Below are 24,261 nucleotides of genomic sequence, written 5' to 3'. Positions count from 1 at the left end.
ATTACTTAGCATTCAGGTAAGAAATTACAGTAGCATTGAAACATGTTGGACTGAACAGATCAGTTAAGGGCCCAACAGTCCCATAACCAAGCACGAATTGTCACATGAAGAGTGCTCCTTTTTACTACTCACAATCACAACTACAACCACTCTTACAACCCAAGATAGCTCAATGTGGCTTAGGAATCCTGCATTACAGAATTTCTGCACTTTCCTCTCCCAAAGGAATATCCTAGCACCTATCCTGAGTAAAATGCATTTGCTCCCAGCATGGTCTCTCTGCCCAGACTGAGAATGAAAGAGTTCCCCAACCCTAACTTCAAATTTTCAGCTCTGACATATGTAAGAAAATTAAATTGAAGAACAGCTTGACAGGAGACAAATGCATCAGCATAAAAATAGACCTAGAGAACAGATCCCTAAGAGTATCCTAAAATTAAAAGACTGAGAAACTATCTCAAAAGCTGCACCAGCACCTGCAGAACAGATTTATAGCAATACCTTGTGAATCCTTGATAGATGGCAAGGAGGGCTGGAAGTATTCAAAGTCTTATGGTACAAACTCCAATAAGCTCAAAAGCTTACCAAATAAATATAAAAAAAAACCCTGCCTGCACCAATATAAATATCAAAGATGTTCATAATCATGTCAGAGTTAAACACATCAGACAGCAAACTCTTCATTCATTAATTCAGGGAGCTGGTGTATTTGTGCAGCTCAGTCATGAAGACAAGCTAATAATTAAAAATAGGACACTTGTAATTTTTTATTTTATACACAGGAAAGTTCACTACACCACATTTTCAGCTGTGTCAAAAATTAGTGGTAACATGAGCCAGTCCCATCACAGTGGTATGTGAACTTAACACTGTGTCAGGTTTTCCACATGAAAATTCAGGGAAGTGGGAAGGGTCCAGAAAGTTTTGACATCTCTTAAATAAACAGCAAATTTGAGACCAATATTTTCCATATATAAATTCTCAAATAGTATAGGATAAAACTCTAAAATTGTATGGGACATATGCATTACCTAACCAAAAAATTAAAACAATAAACCCCAACTGCTGCACAGAACAATCTGACTTTATCACTAGGACACTGTCTGGAAATTCACAAATTTAAATGCAGCAGAAACATTCCCATAAATCATGACAATATAAGTAAACTGGCCTAGGACTCCACATATAATAAATGCACTGAATAACAGCTAGAAGCTACACCCATATTGTTGGGTAGTTCCAAATCATGCTATTTTTTTTTTTTTTAAGACCACCACTACCAAATATTAAATAGAAGAATGACAGGACAAGTCTTACCAGAGACAGAAGAGCTAAGCTGGAGGAAGGGGATAACAAAGAGATTACTAGAAAGCAAACAATGAGTTCCCAAACTGCTTAATGTTCCAAAAGAATGACTTTCCTTCCCTCTTTCCTCCTGACTTTTATTAACTACATTAAACAGCAATGCCTATTTAGGAAATTGCTGTCTAATCAGTTTTTAGCCAGATCCAGCAGTGCTGTACATAGAAAAGATAAAATGAACAAATAGTGAATTCACATCCAGCCATCCTTTTCATATTTCAGAAGTTTGCCTTCACTGCAAAATCCTGTTCAATAAAGGTTTAGACCTGCAAAAGCTCTAAAACTTTCTATTGGACAGGCAGAGGATAGGACAGCCTTTATCATTGTTATTCAGTAATTATTTCCATCATCAGGCACTAAAATTTCAACCATTACTATTCCTGTGAACACCTCCTAGACCTGAATTTAGTTATTTTGAAAGGACTAACTCTAGGAAAAATGAATACATTATTTGCATACAATTACTCTGTAATCACTTTATACCTCATTCACTATTATCTTAAGACAAATTTTAAAAAGTGAATTTAAAAAGCATTCCTAATCGTGTTCATCTTTAGATTGTATTAGAAAAACTTTTCTCATCCTAAGTTTCTTTCATCAGATGCTCAGCAGGAATTGTTCACCCTTTGCCAGGAATAATTCTGCATTTGTTCAGAGCTGATTTAGCTCTTACTGATAGGCAGCAAAGTGGTAAATGGAAGTTAGTGAATCAAACTACAGCATTTTATGAGGTTAAGAAATGCTCTGTTAGATAAAGACAGAGACACCAGCATGAGTGACTCTTCAGAGAGGAAAGCAAGCACACATTTCCTGGACACAATGGAAGTTACACTCTGTAGGTAAAACAAGATAAGATCAAGAAGGCTGAGGTAGACTGGTCTTCTCAGTTGAATCCACTTTTGCTACTTAAAAAAATAGACATTTTCATCTCCTTTTCCTTCTTATAGGTAGAAAAGCAAAAATGTAGAAGTTATAAACCCCCTTTCTCACCAGTGCCATCACAGGAAATGGGAGACAGCAGCAAGCAGTCAGATATTAGCTAGTGACAAACACAATGTGAACTGTGAATAATTCTTTCTGCTTCTTTAGCCTGAATCTTAGGACAATATAAACCATTTTTATATAAAAGTAAAATTTTCATACTAACAGTAACACGAGTGCCACCTTCCTCCTCACATAGTGTCCCCAGAAAAAACAAAACAAAAACCTCAAGACATTCCAGTGAACAATCAGCTTCAAGGACTTCCTATGATTCAGAAGAGCCAGCTGAACAAATCTCACTGAAAGACACCTTTGATGTGGCTAATTCTTTATTAATTCTTTTACACCTTTTATACCTTTGATCCAGTAACACTGGGAGCTGAGGGTGATTTGCAGCTTTGGAAACATGCTGAGATCTACTTGACCAAAGCAGTTCTGGGTCTTCATAGCCACAATCAGGAACATTCCTGCTCCTCTACAATCATTTGTCACATCTGTCAACAAGAAAACTGCTTGAAGCTTTCCTTTTATTTTCTGAGGTTGAACAGAGGACCAGTGAGGTCTGACAGAGCAGTCTCTACACTTCTCTTTACTGTGAGCACACAACTGACCTGGTCAGGCAGCAGGAAAAGCCACAATATACCAAGTTTTGCTGTTACTGGCTCAGCCTGCTGAGAATATGTCAGGAGGAGGAAGTTCTTAAAACAGCATTTTTGCTTCAAAACAGGAAACTTGCTTGTTCCATTTCTCATCAGGGTTCAAGTCTGAAAATACCCAACACATACAATAGCTGTGGGTCTTCAGTTGTCTCCCCAAAAATCACAGTTACATGCTTACAGTCCACTTTCACACCCCTCACCAGGTAAGAGTCTTCCTCCTTCATGGAACATAAATTTTATTTTTAATTCCCTGCTCTAACTCCTCTGTGCCTCCCTTTGAAACTCCTCTGTAAAAGAAGAACATAGAGAGCTCAGTAGGTAATGCCAATCAGCTCACCCTGTCTGCAACCTCACTCCTTGAAGTTCTCATTCTTTAGATTCCTCTCAAATGTAAATATAGCATGAAAAAGGGAGATTCCAGCAAGGCAGCCTCTCTGCTGTCCTAACCACACAGTTTTCTAAATACAGGATCAACAGAAAACAAACTCTTCACAAGATGGAAGAAACCATTAACACGTCCTCGTTTGAACAGGAGCAACTAAAGGAGGGATTCTGGACTCTAGGGGTGGGACACAGAGGGAGGGCTCTGTTCCCTCCCATTTCCTGCCATGCTCTATAAAAATCAGGAAGTCAGCAGCTGCACCCCCCTCGCTTTTCCTTCCACTTGCTGTGGGCTCACCAGCTCTCCACGTGTTTGTCAGAGCCCATATCCATCAGGTTGTGCATAAAAATATCTGTAAATATCTGTAAATATCTGTAAATATCTGTAAATATCTGTAAATATCTGTAAATATCTGTAAATATCTGTAAATATCTGTAAATATCTGTAAATATCTGTAAATATCTGTAAATATCTGTAAATATCTGTAAATATCTGTAAATATCTGTAAATATCTGTAAATATCTGTAAATATCTGTAAATATCTGTAAATATCTGTAAATATCTGTAAATATCTGTAAATATCTGTAAATATCTGTAAATATCTGTAAATATCTGTAAATATCTGTAAATATCTGTAAATATCTGTAAATATCTGTAAATATCTGTAAATATCTGTAAATATCTGTAAATATCTGTAAATATCTGTATGCTTTGTTACTTTATCCCTTATGTTATTACCTTTCCCCTCTGTTAGTAAATCTGCATCCAATTGTTTTCAGTTTCCAACTTTAAGTCTCTGGTATTTATTCCCCTTTATTTTCCCTCTTAGGGGGAGTGGGGAGGAGAACAGAGAGCAATTCTGTCCTAGGCTTGTGGTCTGCCCAAACTGTGACATGGCAGAAGCAGAATTTGCTGATTTTTCTCAAGAGAAAAACAGTTCTGATGAACAATTTTGAGAAAGAATTGGGTTTTGTACCCCAAAGTACATAACAGTGGTAATACAGATAGAAAATAATCCAAATATGAATGATCTGCATACAAGGAGAGTAAGAAACAAACTTAAATAAATAGGAAAGAGCAGAATACACAAGGTAATTGATAATAATATGATCAAGATGACAATGCTCTCCAAAAAGGGTCAGTCTGAAAAAGGAATTAAGATACTTGGACAAAAATATATGCATTATATACCAAGTAAATTATTCAGTAGTTTAAGTCTTCTTTTTCCATATTACTAAGTTTAGACACACTTTTCCTGATTTCAAGCATTTTCCCCTCACAACAGATTTAAAAAAACCCCAAAAATAAAGAACTCCTGGTTCATGTACTTCTCATAACTTCAAAAAAGCAAAATAATTCAAGGCATCAGATGGACATATCTGGGTCTGAGCCTCTGATTTATTTTGTAAGCTAGTACACTACAAAAAAGCATTTGAATACAGAGTTCATAGCAAAATCCTTCTCAAAAATAATACTTGACTTAGACCACAAAGCAAGTAAGCTACTGAAAAAGACAGCCCACTGAAAAACTGTCATAAAATTAATTTTATTCTCTGATGATCTTTATATTAAATTCCAGATCCTCACCCTTCCCTTTTGAATGAAACATTACAAGCAAGGAATGACCAGCTCACCAAATTATCCCTCTCAGGCTAAGGGTAGCAACTGATACCCCAACATGTATGGAACTTCTCTGACTAAGCACTCCAGCTACAAATTGCTGCTCTGCACTTAAAACAGACTGTGAGGAAAGACAAGTTATTCCAACTTAGCTGAAGGGTAGGTAGTAGTCTACACAGACACTTAAAGAGCTCAGATTGAATTATTTTACTGTTTTGCTAACAGCCTCTATGCACAACTTGGGTTGCAATAAATACAAACCAGCTTATCCTTTCCAAAAAAAACCATGTTCAGAACCAGCACTACAGGTGAGAGAAGACATGAAAGCAGCACTGCAGAGCTAGTGATAGAGGTTTATTAATCCATCCATGAAGATCTAATATTAAAGCTACTGTTTAGTGAGGTTCACACCAAGCTTTTTAAAGAAAAAGAGCTTTTTCTTCAGAATGTTTAAGAATAGGACATTCCTAACACCTGCACAACATCCAAAAATAGAACCTTACCACTTGTCCATATTAATCAACAAAATGCTCAAGTACATTTTTGTTCCGACTTAAAAAGTACTGAAGATATTTACTAGATAATAAATCATAAACACATTTGTCAAATTAAGATTGCTACTTTCAACAACTCTTTTTAAAAAAAATATTAAATATTTGGTAAATTAAATATATGGTACTTAAAACTTACAGCACTAGCCTGCCAAGTACCAAAAGAACATCTTCACATTCTGTAGTCAAGTAAGGTCGTGCATGAGCAAAGCTTTGGATGGAGATTCGATAGACTTCCAAAAAAGGTAAAATATGTTCTGATGCACCCCGACTGCCAGCATACTGGAGCAGTGTCTGAAAGAAAAGGAATTCTCATTAGAAGTTCTCATAACACTTTTGTCAAAAAAAAAAACCATTTATCAATATGCAGTATCAAGCACAGCCAGTGGAGGAGTTCTGGGATTCGCAAGTTTTTATTCTGAAGGAGAGTTAAAAATGGCAGTGTTTCTCCTCACCAGAGGTTCTCTCTTTTAGTAAAAAAATACTTTGATGTGGTTGATTATTTTGATGCAGTTATCAGAATTTCTACTGGGGAAATCCAGCTGCAATCAGCAGAAATGGGATCTGTTAAATTAGTGAAGTTCTGCACTCAGCTTCTTTTGTCCAGCTGCCATGGAGAGAGCACCACAGATGTAACACCAGACTCTTTATTACTAGTGAGAATGCAGAGAAACAGGCAAGAACTTCAAGATTAGGAACATTACTCTGGCTGTAGCATTCTAGAGATGTATACATTGCTCCTACATATTACACAGCAAACGTGAAGCCATGAGAAGGGGATACAAAACGTAAATCAAGGCTGCTCATCCTTCTTCAAATGTAAAATTTTACAAATGCAGATTTCACTCCTTGACCATATCCAGGGAGAAGCAAGGTAAAATCAAGCCAGTTTGAAGAGAAATCAAAACTAGTTTCAAAAATCAGCAGAGGACAACTGTAGTACCTCCCAACCTTTTTAGAACTACACTGCCATGGTATTTTCCCATGGTAATTGAGTTTATTGAGAGTGAGCAGGCACTGACAGCTCACAAGTAACATTCCTGCTCTCTATGCACACCTTCTACAGTTCCAAACCAGTTGTGCTCCTGTTCTTACCAGTTACAACCCCCCTCTCATCTTGCACCCTTCCTAAATCAAACAAAGTACCTGTCTTGATTAAGGCCAACTGCAGAGAAAAAAACCAAACCAAACCAAACCAAACAATTACTGCTTTGTGGAACCCTTAGGGCCAAGACCTGAAAAAAAACCAGTTCAGAGCACCCCACCCACCCAATACAAGCCAAATGGGCCTGAGATGATGATCAGGTCACATCAGGCTTCAAATGACTTCACCAAAGTTGGGACACAACCAATTCAAGAACCTGAAGAAACAGATGATCAGACCAAGCAGTGACTGGATGGAGCACAACACTGAGCAGACTGCACTGAGCTCACTAAAACCAAGTGCAGTCACTATAATGGGCAGAAACTTGTAAGACAAAGGCTCATTTCCAACACAGCAAGAATTAAGTGGCCAGCTACACACTATTCTGTGCACTATCTGGTGTTATGCTGATGTAGGCTGCTAATTAAAATTAGTAATGTTGAGAGCAATGTCAGTGATCTAATTACACAGTAGTAGTCCTAGAACCAAGGAAAAAAAAAAGCAGGCAACCACTAGACTGACACAACCATGTATCATACTTAAGAAAAAAAATAATCTCTAAAATAGTACTATCTAGGAATCAGTAAAAATTAAGACTGCTTTCTAGATTAGTCTCCTATAACTTAGCATCAGTAATATAATTCTTAGCTGAATCAAAGTTCCACCCTCTCAAAAAACCCACACATTATTCTGTTATAAAGTATGGAGAATGGAGAAAGGGAAGATTTTAAGTTTACAAAAAATCTTCCTTAAACACAAAGATCTTCAGCAAAATTACAAATTACTACTAACAACTCTAAGTGCTTCCCTGATAGATTAATGAAGGATTTGATAACACAAATTAATAGATGCATTAAATTACACTGAAAGGCTGTCAAGCCATAATCCCTACAGATACTCAGCTGATGATTATCATAAATCCACCTGGTTAGTAAACCCAGCAGGAATGCAATCAGGTAACTGCATGGGCAGGAGCAGGGGGAGCAGTGGATGCATCTGCCTTGACCAGTATCCCATAATATCCTCGTGAGTAAGCTCAGGAAAGGTGGGATAGAAGAATCTGCAGTAAAATGGATTAAGAACTGGATATGCTGGAGACCTGGGATCAGTGGAGTCCCCCAGGGATCAGAACAGAATCACAGAATCCTAGAACTGGCTGGGTTGGAAGGGACCTCAGAGCTCATCAAGTCCAACCCTTGCTCCACTCCCCCCGTGGTTCCCAGCCCATGGCACTGAGTGCCACATCCAGGCTCTTTTGAAATATCTCCAGGGATGGAGAATCCACCCCTTCCCTGGGCAGCCCATTCCAATGGCTGAGCACCCTCTCCAGAAAGAAATCCTTTCCTAATATCCAACCTAAACCTCCCCTGGCAGAGCCGAAGCTCTGCCAGGGGAGGTTTAGGTTGGATATTAGGAAAAAATTCTTTAGTCCATGCCCTCTTGTCCCACTGATATCAGCCCAACCCCCCCTGGCTCCAACCTCCTTTCAGGGAGTTGTAGAGAGTGATGAGGTCTCCCCTGAGCCTCCTCTTCTCCAGCCTCAACACCCCCAGCTCCCTCAGCCCTTCCTCACAGGACTTGTGCTGGATCCCTTCCCAGCCTCCTTGCTCTTCTCTGGACCTGCTCCAGCACCTCAATCTCCTTCCTGAGCTGAGGGGCCCAGAACTGGACACAGGACTCGAGGTGCTGGGTCCAGTCCTGTTCAGCATCTTCCTCAGTGACCTGGATGATGGGACAGAGTCTGCTCAGCAAGTTTGCTGCTGACACAAAGCTGGAGGAGGGGCTGGCACCTCAGAGGCTGTGCTGCCATTCAGTGGGACCTGGACAGGCTGGAGAGTTGGGCAGGGAGAAAGTGAATAAATTACAATGACAAATGTAAAGTCTTGCATCTGGGAAAGAACAACCCCAAGTACCAGTGTAGGTTGGGGGCTGAGCTGTTGCAGAGCAGTGAAAAGGGAGCTGGGGGTGGTGGCAGACAGAATGTCACCAATGTGCCCTGGTGGCCATGAAGGACAATGGGGGGCATCAGCAGGGGGGGTTTGTAGGTCAAGCCCCCTCTACTCTGCCCTGGTGAGGCCACATCTGGAATCTTGTGTCCAGTTCTGAGCCCCTCAGCTCCAGAAGGACCAGGAACTGCTTGAGAGAGTCCAGCACAGAGCCACAAAGATGATGAAGGGAGTGGAACATCTCCCTTATCAGGAAAGGCTGAGGGAGAGGGGTCTCTTTAGCTTGGAGAAGAGGAGAATGAGCTAATTAATGCTTACAAAGATGTAAAGAGTGTCAGGAAGATGGAGCCAGGATCCTCTGATCCACCAGGATCTTCTCAGTGATGACCAATGGCAGGACAAGAAATGGATGCAAGTGGGAGCTGAGAAGGTTCCATGAAGTGTAAGAAAAAGCTTTTTCACTGTGAGGGAGACAAAACACTGGCACAGCTGCCCAGGGAGGCTGTGGAGTCTCCTTCTCTGGAGAGATTCCAAACCCACCTGCCTGCATTTCTGGGTGACCTTCTCTGGGTGACCTGCTCTGGCAGGGGACTTGGACCTGATGATCTCTCAAGGTCCCTTTCAACCCCTAAAACTCTGATTTCTGTGATTACAGAAACCAAAGATCAAATACAGCAATCTCTGCACTTTTCTAAAAATACAGCCATTAAAAACCAATCAAGTTCAAGTTTACTACTCAATTCTTTTGAGAGACACCTCGATCAAACTGACTGCTCTGTGACCTAAATGAAACCTGGCAGAATCTCCCAAGATTAAATAAACTTTGTAGAAACACTGCTGCACTTCCCCAGCACTGAGATGAGTGTTTTGTGGCTACTCCAAACCCTTCCCTGAGTTTATTTATCAGAAACTTTTCCCCAGATGAATAATGATACCTTCAGTGTATAAAATTTTCAAGACCAGAGACTTAGGAAGAGCTTGAAGTTCCAAGACACGTGGGTTTGGACAAAATTTTGCTGTTATTAACACACTGACAAATAAGCAAAGTGCAAGAGCTGCATTCAGGAGGCTTTTAAAAGCCCTTCTGCTATTTCCCAAGCAATGTCAGCTTTAGTAGCCCACTACAGACTTTTCCTAGAAGTCTATATAAAAAAATCAGACAATTTAACTTGTCAGAAATATATGATCTACACACTTAATGAACTGCCAAGTAACAAATTAATAAGCAATTGCTATCTTACAGTGTAAGTACCTCAAGAGAATATTTGAGCATTTCCAGCCTGGTTAACTTGCATCCCCTTACACTTTATCCTGTCCTTTTTATGCCAACACATCTATGTTTCATTAGGTTATTACACATCTAATTAGTGAGGGGGGCCAGAGGAGCACACACAAATCTCTTCAGATTCCCCACTGATGCCTCTCCAACCCAGCAAGAATTATTAAACCTTACAGATCACAGCAAACGATGCTGGAGGGAACACAAAAACTAACGAAAGAGCTTAAGATCACTGTGACTTTAATAACGTTCAGGTTTAATTCTGGAATTTCATAGCTCGATTCAGAAATTGCTGGTCCTTAGCCTGAGCTGCTTTATGCAAGTATTCAAACCGGATCACCGGGTCACAGAAGCTCGTTCAGTGCCTTCCATGAACCGCAGCCCTTCACACACCAGCAAGCACCGTGCATACCCCGAGACAACCAAACAACATTAAACAGGAGCTCTCCAAGCCGTGCCGAGCCCGTGAGCAAAACAAGCACGGCCTGCGTGCCCACGAGAGCATCCCAGGGCCTTCCGGGGATCCCATCCCAGCGCCAGAGCCCAGAGGGGAGCAGCTCCCCGGGTGCAGCGGGCCCAGCCCCGGGCAGGCAGCGGAACGCCCACGGGACTCGGCGCTCGGGCTGGGCGCGCACGGCCCCGCTCGGCAGCGGAGCTCCGCGCCACGGCAGCTGCGGAGCAAAGAGCCGCAGCCGCGGAAAGGCAGCCCCGGGGCTCGGGCAGCCCCTCAGCCCGCGGCGCGGCGGGGGAGGCCGGGCCCGAGCCCTGGCCTGCGGCCCGTGCCACGGCCCGGTCCTGCGCGGCCCCTACCTGGCAGAAGCCGCGGCAGTAGGCCCTGGAGGAAGCCTCGGACACCTCCTGGTCCCGCAGCTCGGTCTGCAGCTGCCAGAGGCGGGCTCGGAGCGCCGCCAGCAGCCGCTGCATCTCGGGCCGCGGAGCCGCCTCGGCCTCGGCGTCCGCCATCTGCGCTCGGCCCCACTGCGCGTAGGCAACGATCACGTGACCCGCGCCCGCTGACATCATCGTCCCGGGACGGTGTCACCTGACGCGCACGTGACACGGAGCCGGCGTCGGTTTTTCCGCGCGACCCGCGGCGGGGCGGGGCCTGCCCGGCGCGTGACGTCACGAGGCGCGACGGGAGCGCGCGGGGGTGGAGGGAATGGGAATGGGAATGGGAATGGGATAGGGAATGGGATGGGGATGGGGATAGGGATGGGGATGGGGATAGGGATAGGGATAGGGATGGGGATGGGGATGGGGATGGGGATGGGGATGGGGATGGGGATAGGGATGGGGATGGGATAGGGATAGGGATAGGGAATGGGATAGGGAATGGGATGGGGATGGGGATAGGGATAGGGATGGGGATGGGGATTGGGATAGGGATAGGGATAGGGATAGGGATAGGGATAGGGATGGGGATGGGGGGAATGGGATAGGAGTGGGGATGGGGATAGGGATGGGGACAGGGATAGGGATAGGGATAGGGATAGGGATAGGGATGGGGATGGGGATGGGGATAGGGGGAATGGGATAGGAGTGGGGATGGGGAATGGGATAGGGATAGGGATAGGGATAGGGATGGGGATAGGGATGGGGATAGGGATAGGGATAGGGATAGGGATAGGGATAGGGATAGGGATAGGGATAGGGATGGGGATGGGGGGAATGGGATAGGAGTGGGGATGGGGGATGGGGATGGGGAATGGGATAGGGATAGGGATAAGGATAGGGATGGGGATGGGGGGAATGGGGATGGGGGAGGGATGGGGATGAGAATGGGGATAGGGATGGGGGAATGGGAATGATGATGGGAATAGGGTTCGGGATAGGGATAAGGATAGGGATAGGGATGGGGATGGGGATAGGGATAGGGATGGGGGGGAATGGGGATGGGGAATGGGGGTGGCGTGCAGAGTAATCCTCGGTTTTCTGAAAGCAAAACAAAAAAACCACCAACCAACCCAACCCAACCCCGTCCATTTTCTGTCCACGGACACGAGGGACACAGCAGGCACCACTCGGGATGTGACAACCTGTTTGCCGTGGGAATGCTCCACCTAAAATCCCCCCCGACCCGCACAGCCGAGTTCCCCAGCTCATTACCCCGGGGCAAAGGGGTCGGGCTGACCCGGGGGGGCTCCTGGGGCCTCAAACCCCGTCTCAGCCAGGACCCCCACTTCTCCCACGCGTCTTCCAAGGGCATCCCCACGGTGCGGGACACGCAGCCCCACGGTGCGGGACACGCAGCCCCCACTCCGCTCGCTCCCCGTGCCCTCAGCACCTGCCCACGCCGGGAGGGACGGAGCCGTCGGGGGGGGGGGGGGAGGGTGGGACGGACACAGGAGCGGTGCCGGTTCGGCTCCGTGTCGAGACACGGGCTGTGTCGCGATGGGCTTTCTGCGGGCAGGACGGGGCGGTCACGGGTGGATCCCGGAGGGAAGGGCGGGGGAAAGGCTGGGGGAGCCGTGATGCCGCGGGGGGGCTGTGAAGTCACAGTGCTCGCCGTCCCCACGCGGGGCAGTGGGTTTGCCCGTGCAGCGGTGCCCGTAGGGTCAGCAGCGCGGGGCGGGTGGGCGATGCCCCCCACTCCCCTCCTTTTCTTCTTGCTCGTGGTGGCCCTGCCAGCCCACGGGGTCGGGGCTGCTCCGTGGAGAGAGTGGGGAGCAGGTGGGTGGCCGGGGGGGAGCTGGAACCCAGCCCCGGGAAGCGTGGGACCCACTGGGAGGGCAGCGGGAGCAAACTGGGACGGACTGGGCTGGGCTGGGGTGCAGCTCCGTGGGCAGCAGATGCCCCACGGGGAAGCCCCGAGGGGAGTGCACTGTGGGGGTGTTGTCCAGGTGATGGGTGGGGATGGGAGAGGCTCCATAATGTAAAAATAAATGTAAATTGTTGTGTTTGTGGGGGAAGGAATCAAGGAGAGCGGTGGCCCTGGGAAGGGAGGGAGAGTAATGTGTTAGAATCCCCTGTTTTCTTTTTCATAACCATTTATGAATTGTTATTTCTCTAAATCCCTTCCTCAGAGCCTGAGGATCCATAAATATGACACAAGTTGCACCCACACCTTCAAGGTTCCCATTTACACGGATCACTCCTCGTGTAAACACCAGTGACAGGAGCACAAATCCCTATCATCCCCTTGATACCCCTCGTGTTCACCACTGACAACTCAGGGGGCTCATTTTTAACCATTTTTCCACTTAACAATTTTTAACAGCTGTGCACAGAGCCGGCCCTGCCCCGGGGCAGCATCCCTGGCCCTGGAGCCCAGCAACACCCCTGGCCGTGCCTCTCCCCTGCCTGGTGACCCCCAATTCCTGGCTGGATCCCAGCAGTCGTCCTGGGGTTCTCCATCCCCGGGGAGGTTTGCAGGGGCAGCCCAGATCCTCTGGGAGCAGCCCGGGCAGTGCCAGTGCAGCATCTCACTGCCCAGTGGGCTTTTTCCCCCCTCCCCCGGAATAATTCTTTCTTTTTTTCTCTCGGTGAGAAACCCCCCAGACTCCTTTGTCCGTCCCGTCCTTGAGGATTGTTGCTCGCAGCCTGGAAACAGCGTTGTGAGAGCTGCCAGGTGCCAGCCAGCCCCTCACCCAGCCTGCTCTGAAACTGGCCTGGAGCAGGAGGGAGAGACAAGAGCATTGGAGCAATGCTGCATCTGCACTGCGTCCATCCAGAGCTGAAGAAGTATATATGTATATATAGTATACACACATATATATATATAAAATTAAAAAAAAAAAAATATATACATGTATTATATATATTTTATATATATTATATTATATAAATAATATATAATAGATATAATATACTATATAATATAATATAACATAAAATATAATATGCACTATATATTTTGTATATTTTTATATATTATATATTATATAATATATATAATAGATCTTATATCATATATCTTACATATTATTTATATTATTGATATTATATATAATATATATTATATATTATTGATATATTATTGATATTATATATAATATATATTATATATCAATAATATAAATACTATATAAGATATATGATATAAGATATATAATATATATTATATATTATATATTATATAGTATATAGTATATAGTATATAGTATATATATACTATATATATTATATAGTATATACTATATATTTATACATATATATTGACTTCTTCAGCTCTGGATGGACGCAGTGCAAGCATAGGACTGCTCCAATGCACTTGTATATATATATATAAAAATAATATATAATATATGTATAAAATATATATAATATATGTATAAAATATATATATAATATACATATAATATATATAATATGCAAATTTAAATATTTATATATATAAATAAGTATTTAATGGAACTTGCTCAGTTCTGTTTGTTCACAGACATGGCTGCAGGCAGTGGATACTCAGCTTCCCAGCTGGATTCCAGGGATGTCACACAGGGAGCTCTCCTGGGTATGTCCTGGCTTTTTGCTCTCTTTGCAAGCTGCCAGGCAGTGTCAGAAGAGACCCACGTGTGTGTCACCTTGTCTTGGGATCCCCCTGAGTGTCCCACTGCCCAGCTGTGACAGGGTGTGGTGCAAAGGGCTCCTGGGTGTTTAGGTGCAGGTGACAACACAAGGAGGGCTTCTCTAGATCCTCTGCTCCTAGAACTCCCTTGGCACCCCAGGGCTGAGCAGACAGTGCTGAGTCACTTCACAGACTAAGTACTCACTTTTATTTTTCTTTTAATTTTTTTTGTTTGTTTGTTTGTTTGTTTGTGAGAATTTCAACTTTATACTTTCCATTTAGGCCCTCGAAGAGCAAATTATGAACCCAAAAGAGGAAGATCTTCCCGCTCATCACCAGAAGACCTAAAGGAAATCCTGAAGGACCTGGACAAAGCAACAGCTGGTGGGTGTCCCTCTCAACCAGGAGACTTGGGAAGGTGAAGTTTTAGGTACCTGGATGGACAAGGGATCAACCCAAGCCTGACTGACACTCAATTTCACACCTTGCAGGTGCTGGTGAGCCAGGGAGATGATCCAGAGCTTCTGCTCCCAGTGATGGTTCAAGCTGGGTCCCAGTTATAACCTTACTGGGCAGACACTGGTATCCAGCTGGCAGTGCACACACCTTGGGTGTGTGAGGGACTTGCTGAGGAGCTGATTGCTGAGGACTTGTGAGAGGGCAGCACCCTGCAGCCACCAGAGGGGAGAAGGGCTTGGGCAGCAGAGAGGATCCAGAGGCAGCTTGGGGTTGTTGAGACCTGCAGGCTTTGTCCTGGGCTGCAGGGATCCCCTGGCCAGGATCAGAGAAACATAGAATCAGAATCATAGAATCATAGAATCATAGAATCAGAATCATAGAATCACAGAATCATAGAATCAGAATCATAGAATCATAGAATCATAGAATCAGAATCATAGAATCATAGAATCATAGAATCAGAATCATAGAATCATAGAATCATAGAATCACAGAATCATAGAATCAGAATCATAGAATTGGCTGGGTTGGAAGGGACCTCAGAGATCATCAAGTCCAACCCTTAGAGCATCCCAACTTCATTCACAGCTTGGTCCAGCCCCCTTGTTCTTACTATCTCAGCAACCCCGTGGGGTCAGGGACAGGTGAACTGAGAGAGATTGAGGCTGGACAGATAAACTGAAGGCAGATAAAATGAAGCTTTGTGTGAATTCAGCCTCAGTGGGTTTGCCTGTCTGTTTCTAGTTATGTTTCAGAGAACTTGGTCTGTTGTTTCCCTCGTTTTGGGGGACTGTGGGCTTTTCACTGTCACTTGTAAAAGTGTCCAGAAAGTGGTTGCAGGAAGTTGTGGTTCAGGCCACCATCTCTGTCTGTTTCCCTTTCTATGTGGTGGAGTTGGCAGGATGGGATGTGCCTCCTGGCAGGGCTCTTTCCCTGGCTGAGCTGGCCAGAGTCCCCTGTCCTCTCTGAAGGAAGTTATGTCTTAGGATTACAAGGATGATCAGGGGCTTGGAACATCTGTCTTAGTCTGGAGAAGAGAAAACCGAGAGGCAAATCTTACTGATGTTTATAAACCCCTGAAGGGTGGGTGTTAAGAAGAAGGGGGCAGTCTCTTTGCAGTGGTTGCACTGTGATAAGACAAGGGGCAGTGGACACAAAGTGGAACTCGGGGAGTTCCACCTCAACAGGAGGAAATACTTCTTTCTGTGGGGGTGATGGAGCACCAGAACAGGCTGCACAGAGAGGTGGTGGAGTCTCCTTCTCTAAAGATCCATCTGGACACGTTCCTATGTGACCTGCCCTGAGGTGGTCCTGCTTTGGCAGGGGGGTTGGATTTGATGATCTCCAGAGGTCCCTCCCAACCCCAACCCCAACCATTCTATGATCTTACAGTTTGTCACAAATGCACTGTGTGGAGTGCAAACACCTGCAATCCCTTGGTCTTTCAGCACATCAGGATTTGCTCTCTGGGATAAACTGGATTTGATAAACTGGGCAGTGTTTAGCCCTTAGATTTTTTTCCAGGAATGACACCTTGTTTGGATTAGTGACTCAGTGCACCACCAAATATCTGAGCATTATTAATGGACATGGAAAAGCATTACCTCCTGAAGATGTCATTTGGTTACTTCTGATTAAACTGACCTTTTCTTTCTAAAGACATGGACCATGAGGAAGATCCCATACGTGAGGAAGCCTTTCAGGAAGAACACAGTCAGGTAGTGCTGGTCCCTGATGAAAACCTGAGGGCAGTTCAGTCAGCAGATGTGCCAGGTAACTGCTGTCCTTTGGTCATCCCCTGTCCCGAATCAAAATCCTTGAGTGCCAGCCATGGTATTTGTACAGAACAAGTGTTTTAAAAGAAGCCAGGAAGGGTGACTGTCAGCTCTGGAGTGTGGAGCTTGGGATATGCAAAGAGATGCTCACTGCCCAGCACACTCAGTTCACAGGAATTTCAGAGTTTTGCCATTTTGGGAACAAGGCCCCACACTCTGCAGATGATGGGAAATGTGATTCTTAATGGAATTTACCTCCCAGAACTTGCTGTGAGCCCTACGAGGCACAAGAGTGGGGAAATCCCTCCTGAGAACTGAGGTCCAACTGAAGCCCATGGGGCACAGCTTAGGGGAACCTGCACTGTCCCTCTGCATCCCCTGTACCTGAGCCTCATGGCCTTGGGGGAAAAGTCCTCAAAACTCTGGGCTGCAAGCTGTGCCCATACTGGAGAAAAGAAGGAGAGTGAAGTTCAAGTGTCTCCCAAGTGGGCCTGACCCCAAACCCTCAGGGCATCAGGTGGTGCTCCCTGAGCCAGGGATGGGTTTTGTCTGTCTCACTTGAAGGGGAAATTGGTCAAACAGCTGCAGTCCCCAAGTGTTCTCCATCTGGCCTCATGAGGTCAGTGGGATGTCCCAAAGGCTCAGAGACCCTCCAGCCAGAAGCACCACTAGAAAGCCTCAGAGGGTCAAGGTGGGTAAGAGCAAAAGAAATTGTGCTCAAACACGAAGGATTTGCTGCAGCACTGGCAGTTTCCTTTGTTTCCACTGAAATTAAGGAAACATTGCAGTCCAGGATGTTCACTCATTTGGAGATGTTCTTCCTAACAAAGGAAGAAAGAACATTTCCTGGGAATGCCAGAGCTCCTGACAGATTACCAAGAGTGTGCAGGACACATTAAAACACAGAATTGTCCTTCCAGGTGTGGGTGGCAAGAGAAACACGAATGCTGCAGAACCTCCAAATTTCCAGAAGCTCTGTGCAGAAGGTGCTATGGCATTCTTGGGCCCCATGCTGTTTGGGATGGTGTTGTTGTGTGTGTGCCAGCTGTGGAGGAAGAGAAACCAGTGAGTTTTTGGGGGGGGTTGTTGCCAAACATCTGCAGTAGATGCCTACTGTTTGCCATGAGGTGTTAGAGGAAGAGTGTTCTGGGGGGCTGGGGTAGTTACTGGCCAGACTTGACTGAGGTTTCTGCTCCAAGATGTTTCAGTGACCTCTCAAATTCATGGGTGCTCTTTTCTGAAACTCGTCCATACTGTTGCAAGCATTGGTTAAGAGGGACCCTGCCTCAACAGGAGCCCCCAGGTGGAGGCAAAGTCAGGAACAAAGGAGAACAGCAAGGGATGAGATTGCCACAGAAAGTGACAAGTGCAGTAGTGGCAGCTCCCTCCCAGTGAACCTGCCAGCAGAAATCACCCTGTTAGGTGACACCATAAATCCCAGATAGTCACCTTGGCCCAGGTGTGTCAAGTGACAGACTGGTGAGGGACTTTCCCAGCTATCAGCCTTGCTTTGGAGAAACAAAGTCAGCCTGTGCCATTTGCATCCCATCACCATCAGCGAGGTGTTCTCAGCACAGGCAGGGGCCTTGCCTCTTCAGGGGAAGCTTTCTCTTCATATCTGTCTGCAAAAGAGAGAGCACCTCACTGGGCAGAGAGCCAAGGCTGTCCCCTTGTCCTGGGCAGGGCAGCTGAGTGCTGGTCTGTGCCCAGCACACTGAGAAAGGAGAGCAGGAGCCTCTCCTGGCCCTGCAGTGCCACGGCCGGCTCTGCTCCCCTGGCTGAGTTGGGGTGCAGAGGGTGAGGAGCTGTGAGGGTTGGCACAGGGGCTCAGGGTGCCCCTTTTCTACACGGGGGAGCCCACAGCTCCCATATCCCCACCCAGCACTGCTCCACACCCTGGCACCCCCTGGCACCACAGCACCCAGCAGCTCCTCTCTCCACAGGCGCCTCGCTGCAGCTGCTGCTGAGCCCAGCACCTCCAGGAGCAGGACCCAAAACTAACATCTCTGCCTGGAAAACTGGCCATCTGCTCCCACCCCAGCTGCTGTGGGATGAGCCCAGTCCTTTCAGCCCCTGGAGGGACTGAAATCACCACCCACCCCTGTTAAAGAGTCCAAGATGACCCTTCTGCCAAGTCGTGAGGTTCTGGCTGGACAACCCTTTCTTTCACTTCTCATCATGACACTTCTTCAACAGTCTGGTTTGTCAAACCTAAGTCAATCCATTTTACCATTTTATAAGATGATTCTGACTAATTATCTCGTTGTCTACATGTTGTTTCTGTGTTATTTCAAGTGGTAGAGTAAAAGTTGAAGCTTCAATCACAAGAATTCATTTGAAGTTTGCCCAGAATTGTGGCCTAAAGCCTCGTTCCTCAGCTGCTCGTGCTCCATCAAGTCAAGCATCCATCAAGCTTTCAGTTTGTGCAAATTTTAAAGCATTTACATGATTCATTCTAGTATTTTGTAACCAATCCATTAATCCACAGATAGCCATAGTCAATCCTTTTCTATTTTTCAACAGCCCCCCAGGTCCATTGCTCTGCTGCTCCTGCAAGGGCCTGAGGAACCCCCCCAGTGGGTTTGTCTGGAGTGTGACAACAGAGAGCTGGGGTTTCCATCCTGGAGAAGAGAAGGCTGCAGAGAGACCTTGCTGTGGCCTTTCAGTGCATGAAGGGGCTTATGAGAAAGGTGCAGAGAGACTTTTTACCAGGGCTTGTAACGTAGGAGAAGGAACGAAGGCTTTGAACTGAAAGTTGGGTAGGTTTATATTGACCTTGAGGAAGGGTTGGTTTCTGTCAGGTGATGAGACACTGAAAGAGGTTGTCCAGAGGATTGTTGGAAGTCAAATGGTCTGGCAGATGTCCCTGCTGGTGGCACAGGCAGAGTAGACTCTTTATTGGTCTGTTCTGACCCAAACCATCCTTGGTGACAGTCACTGGTGTCGCTGAGACACGGTGGGTTGGCTCCCTCTGGTGGAGCATGGGATGAGTTGGTATAAACTGGGACAGGAGGAGTGAAAGAGGGGGCGTCTGTCTGTCTGTCTGTCTGTCTGTCTGTCTGTCCATCACTGACCAGTGGAGTCCAGGGAGCTCTGCCCGGGATGGATGAGGAGCTCTGTGGGTCAGGACTGAAGGGAAGGCAGGGGCAAGTGATATCGTACTGGGGTTTGCTACAGGGCACCCAAACAGGATGGCCAAGTGGATGAGATCCTCTTTAGGTCTATAATCTAAATTTAGATCCTCTTTTCACTATCAAGCCATAGTGCTCATGGGGTACTTGAATCACTGTGACATCTGGTGCAGGCACAACACAGCAAAGCACCAGAATTCCAGGCAGCTCCTGGAGTGCATTGATATTAACTTCCTCCTGCAAATGGTAGGGGAACCAACTAGAAAATGAGCTCTGCTGGACCTTGTTCTCACCAAAAGAGATTGGCTGGTGAATGATTTAAAAGCTGATGGGACACTGGACTGCAGTGAGCATGACCCTGTGGAATTCAAGATCCTTAGGGCAGCAAGAAGAGTGCAAAGTGAGCTGAGGGCACTTGATTTAAAAAGGGCAGACATCAGTATCTTCAAGGATCTGCTTGATAGGGTAGAATGGGAGAAAGCCCTGGATAGGAAGAGAGTCCCCCAAAAGACTGGTCCATATTCAAGGATCATCCTCTGCAGGCCCAGGACCAACGTGTCCTGATGAAGAGGAAGGCAGAGGAAGGCAGGCAGGAGTGCCAGGAGGGCAGCATGGATGGGCAAGGAACTCCTGGACACACTGAGGTGTAAAAACAAAATTTACAGAGGATGAAAGCAAGGAGAGATTCCCTGGGGGAAGAACAGAGAAGCAAGAGATCAGGTTAGGAAAGGAAAAGCACAGAGAGAATTGGATCTGGCAAGGGGAGGGGGGGACTAAAGACAAGAATTTCTACAGGTATGTCAGTTATAAGAGGAAGATGAGGGAAAATGTGGGCCCACTCCAGGAAAAATCTGGACCAGGGAAATCTGGTCACCCAAGATGTAGAGAAGGCTGAGATACTCAGTGACTACTTTGCCTCTGTCCTCACCAGCAAGGGCTCTGGTCATACCTCCCATGTTAGGGAAGCCAAAGGCAGGGATTGGGAAAAGGAGGATCCCCCACTGTAGATGAAGAGCATGTTCAGGACCACCTAAATAACCTGAAGGTGAACAAGCCCATGGGACCTGATGGGATTCACCCCCAGCTCCTGAAAGAACTGGAGGATGAAGCTGCAAAGCCACTACTGTGGGGATTCAGAGCTGGGAAGCTGCTGGGTTGAGTTTCCCCCCCCCTGGTGAGCACAGAGCCCCCCAGCCCGTGGCTCCCATCCTGTGCCAGAACTGCAGCAGCTCTGGGGCACTGCAGCAGCCAACAGTTCAAAGCATCATCTGAGCCCAGAGAAAACTGTTTTCTTAAACAGGTTTATTCCTCCAAGCGAGGTGTTTGCTTGAGAGATTTCCACCAGAAGTGAAATCTCTCCTGGGACCCAGATGAAAGATCTCTGAGCAACAGAGCTGCTCTGGCAGGGGGGCTGCCAGCTGCTCCCCAGCCGTGCAGGGAGGTTTGGGGGAGGCTGGAGTGACCCGGGTGGGGCTGTCCCCTTCCCTGTCCTCACTCCCATCCTTCCCCTTCACCCCCTGACAATGCCAGAGCTGGGAATTCTTCCTATCCCGAGGGAAATGCTGTTCCCAGAGCCCCCTCAGGGTGGTGCTGGGGATCGGATCCTGTGCTGGGGGCTGCTGGGGACATCACCAGGAGGTCCTGGGGCAGCCCTGGCCCTGTCACCCCCTCCCTGTCCTTCCCTCAGTGCTTCTCCCACCTTTCCCCACTGCTGCTCCCAGGCTCCTGCTGAACTGTGATGGGTACAATAACCAAGAGATAATTCCTAGGAGATGAGGAAAACAATTATTTGCTCTGCTGGGGGATTAGATGATATTTAGTCTCTATTTAATGGAAAACTAATTAAATTACATGAGCAAGCGAATAGATATTTTGGGGTAATTATGAATTTTGAGAGCTACCAGGGCTAAATGACGATGGGTTGTGTGTCCTCTGTCACCAAGATAAGGTGAAGAGGGAGGCAGAAGGGTGCAAATGCATTTTAATTTCTGTATCCATCCCATCACAGCCAGCATGAGCAGGGATCCCCACGGGATCAGTGGGAGCTGCCCGTGACTGGCAGCCTGGCAGCTAATTCCAGGGCAAGGGTGGGTAAATCTGTGTGTGGTTATCACTGGAGGTGGGTGGGAAGTCCCTTGGGTTTGGTTTGCTCCATCGTGGACCTGTGTGCAGTGACACGAGGTGGCCCTTGGAGCTCTGAGTCTCTGGGGGATGTTGCCAGGGGAAGGGGGGATGGGTTCAGGGCCAAGGATGGTGGCAGAGGTGCTGGGTGTGGGCTGGTGTCCAGCACCCTCAGCCTGATGCCCAGATTTGGGCTCCCTGTCACAGGGCCTGTCCCTCTTCCCAGGGATGGAGTGTCCCTGAGCCAGGGGATGGAGTGTCCTTGGCCCTAGGACCAGGGCATCCGTGACCTCCAGGTGTGATTTGTGACCCCAGGGATGGGATATCCCTGACCCCAGGACTGCACATCCATTATCCCAGGGATGGAGCACGAGCACTCCTGGTCCCAAGCTGGGACTTCCCTCACCCCAGAGCTGGAGCATCCCTGACTCCAGGACCAGGATGTCCCTGTCCCCAAGCTACCCTGTCCCAGGAGATCCCAGAAGAAGCCAAGCACAAGCTCCATCCCCAATAAAGGGCAATTACCCAGGCAGCTTAATTACGTGTGGTCTGTGCTGATGATTTGCATGTGCTTACCCTGATTTCCATAATGCATCAGAATAAATATGTTCTCTCTGTCACTGTAACTCAGACTGATGGGGCCTCTTCCAAGCTTTACCAATAAACATGCCAAAAAATCATCATTTTTGTCTTGTTCTGCTGCCTCAGTGCTGTTAAGGACTTCTTGAGTGGGTGAAAGATGCTCTGGAGCCTCCCCAGCTTTGTGTCCGGGGGCTGGCACATCCCTCCAGCCTCTCCCAGGGACATCCCTGCCTGGAGATTCAGTATAAATTCCCCCCAAAAAATTCACATTCTGAATCATCACCAGGCCTGGACAATGTTTTAGCCCATGAGAAGCTAAAAAAGAGCCCAAGTGGAAAAGGAGAAAAAAAAATCCAACCCAGTGCCAGAGCTGCAAAACTGGGATGGCCCTTGGGTATTTTTAATCTAAAACCTCCTCTTTTTTCCTCCTTTTAGCCATTTTTAAGGCAGCAAAAGGCATCCCTGTTTGGCTTAGCCTTGCAGCAGCTTTGTGCCTCCTTCTTTCCCCAGGAATTTTTTGCTGGCTGTATGGGGAGCATTGCTGATGCTCACCCTGGGGAGTCATATTTGTCTTTTTGGCACTGTCTGGAAACACTGAATAATCCTGGTGATGGATACAAGTGTCCAAAGTCCTGGTGTCCCAACAGGTCCCCAGCTCTCCATGGTCTGTGGGTGAAGCAGGGGTGTAAAACCTGATGATGGTGTGATTTCCTTCTGCTCCAGAATTTTTTTTTTCTGTGGAAAAAAAAAAACCCAGAAAACAAATACATTTGATGGTGTTCTTGAGAAAAAAAATACCAGACATTTTGGGGTAAAAATACCAGTTTAGCAAAAAAAAAAAAAAAAAAAAAAAAAAAAAAAAAAAAAGAAAAAAACTATTTCCATGTGTTCTGTTTATACCCCTGGCACAGAGATCTCTCTGGCATAATGATCCAGGCATATTTTGACTTAAAACATCCCTTTTGGGGCAAGGAGGTGATTTTGGGCAGCCAGGGAAGTGTTCTCAGCTGCCTGGGGCTGGAGGGCTTGGCCAGGGTGGATTTGGCCCCACTGATGATCCTGAGGGCTGCCAGAGCCCCAGGGTGAGCAGAGAGGTCCCTTGGTACTGCACAAAAGCCAGGAGGATGTCCCCATGGCTGGTGACATCCCCAATGGCCACGGGGACATCTCCTGCCAAGCCCACAGTGGGGACAAGTCCACGGGTGGGACATGGGGGTAACATGAGGCTGCAGCTCACCATGTGGGCACTGAACCAGTGTGGGATAAATGCAGAGGTCTGGGTGTTCCTGACACCCACTGGCTCATGCTGGGTGCAACCACTTCTCCCAGGACCCCTCGTTAGCAGCTCGCTGAACCCACTACATCCTTGCAGAGGGGTTTTGGGATTCCTGGAAGCCAAGACTTTCCTGTCAAGCCCGGTGAGGAGCTCCTGAAACACTCCTGGGAGCAGAGAGCAGCTGGGAGGGAAATTCCCACCATGGGGGAGGAAGGAAAAGCTCCAGGTGTGGCAGGTGCTGGTCCCAGCAGTGCCTGGGGATGTGTGGTCTGGCCGGACCCACGCAAGCTTGGGTGGGTCGGGTCAGAGCACGGCCAGACCCACACTTTGTGCACAGATGGATCTGTAAGGCTGCAGCCCCTCGGATCCTGTGCAGAGCTGCTCTGATACCCCAGAGCGTGTGGGGCTGCTTTGGGAGCTGCTTCCTTATAAAAATCAGGGTTGAGGGTTAAGAAATCACAGAAGCGACGAGCAGCGAGCTGTTCCCAA

At 46.8% G+C, this 24,261-nt stretch overlaps 1 protein-coding gene across 1 annotated transcript in view; it reads right to left on the bottom strand.

Moving 5' to 3' along the window:
• Nucleotides 1-10,954, bottom strand: part of RLF (RLF zinc finger) — a 32,575-nt gene extending 21,621 nt beyond the window's left edge. Inside the window, exons 1-2 of the mRNA XM_071768062.1 lie at nucleotides 10,735-10,954; nucleotides 5,695-5,849 (exon numbers count right to left, since the gene is read on the bottom strand). Of these exons, the coding sequence (XP_071624163.1) occupies nucleotides 5,695-5,849; nucleotides 10,735-10,947 (368 nt within the window). The 5' untranslated portion in view covers nucleotides 10,948-10,954. The remainder of the gene's footprint in view (nucleotides 1-5,694; nucleotides 5,850-10,734) is intronic.
• Nucleotides 10,955-24,261: the final 13,307 nt, after the last annotated feature.

Source organism: Heliangelus exortis, chromosome 24, assembly GCF_036169615.1.
Source record: "Heliangelus exortis chromosome 24, bHelExo1.hap1, whole genome shotgun sequence".
In the NCBI taxonomy this organism is placed as follows: domain Eukaryota; kingdom Metazoa; phylum Chordata; class Aves; order Apodiformes; family Trochilidae; genus Heliangelus; species Heliangelus exortis.
Note: the sequence above shows the minus strand (reverse complement) of the source record. Positions and strands in the feature narration are given on the sequence as shown.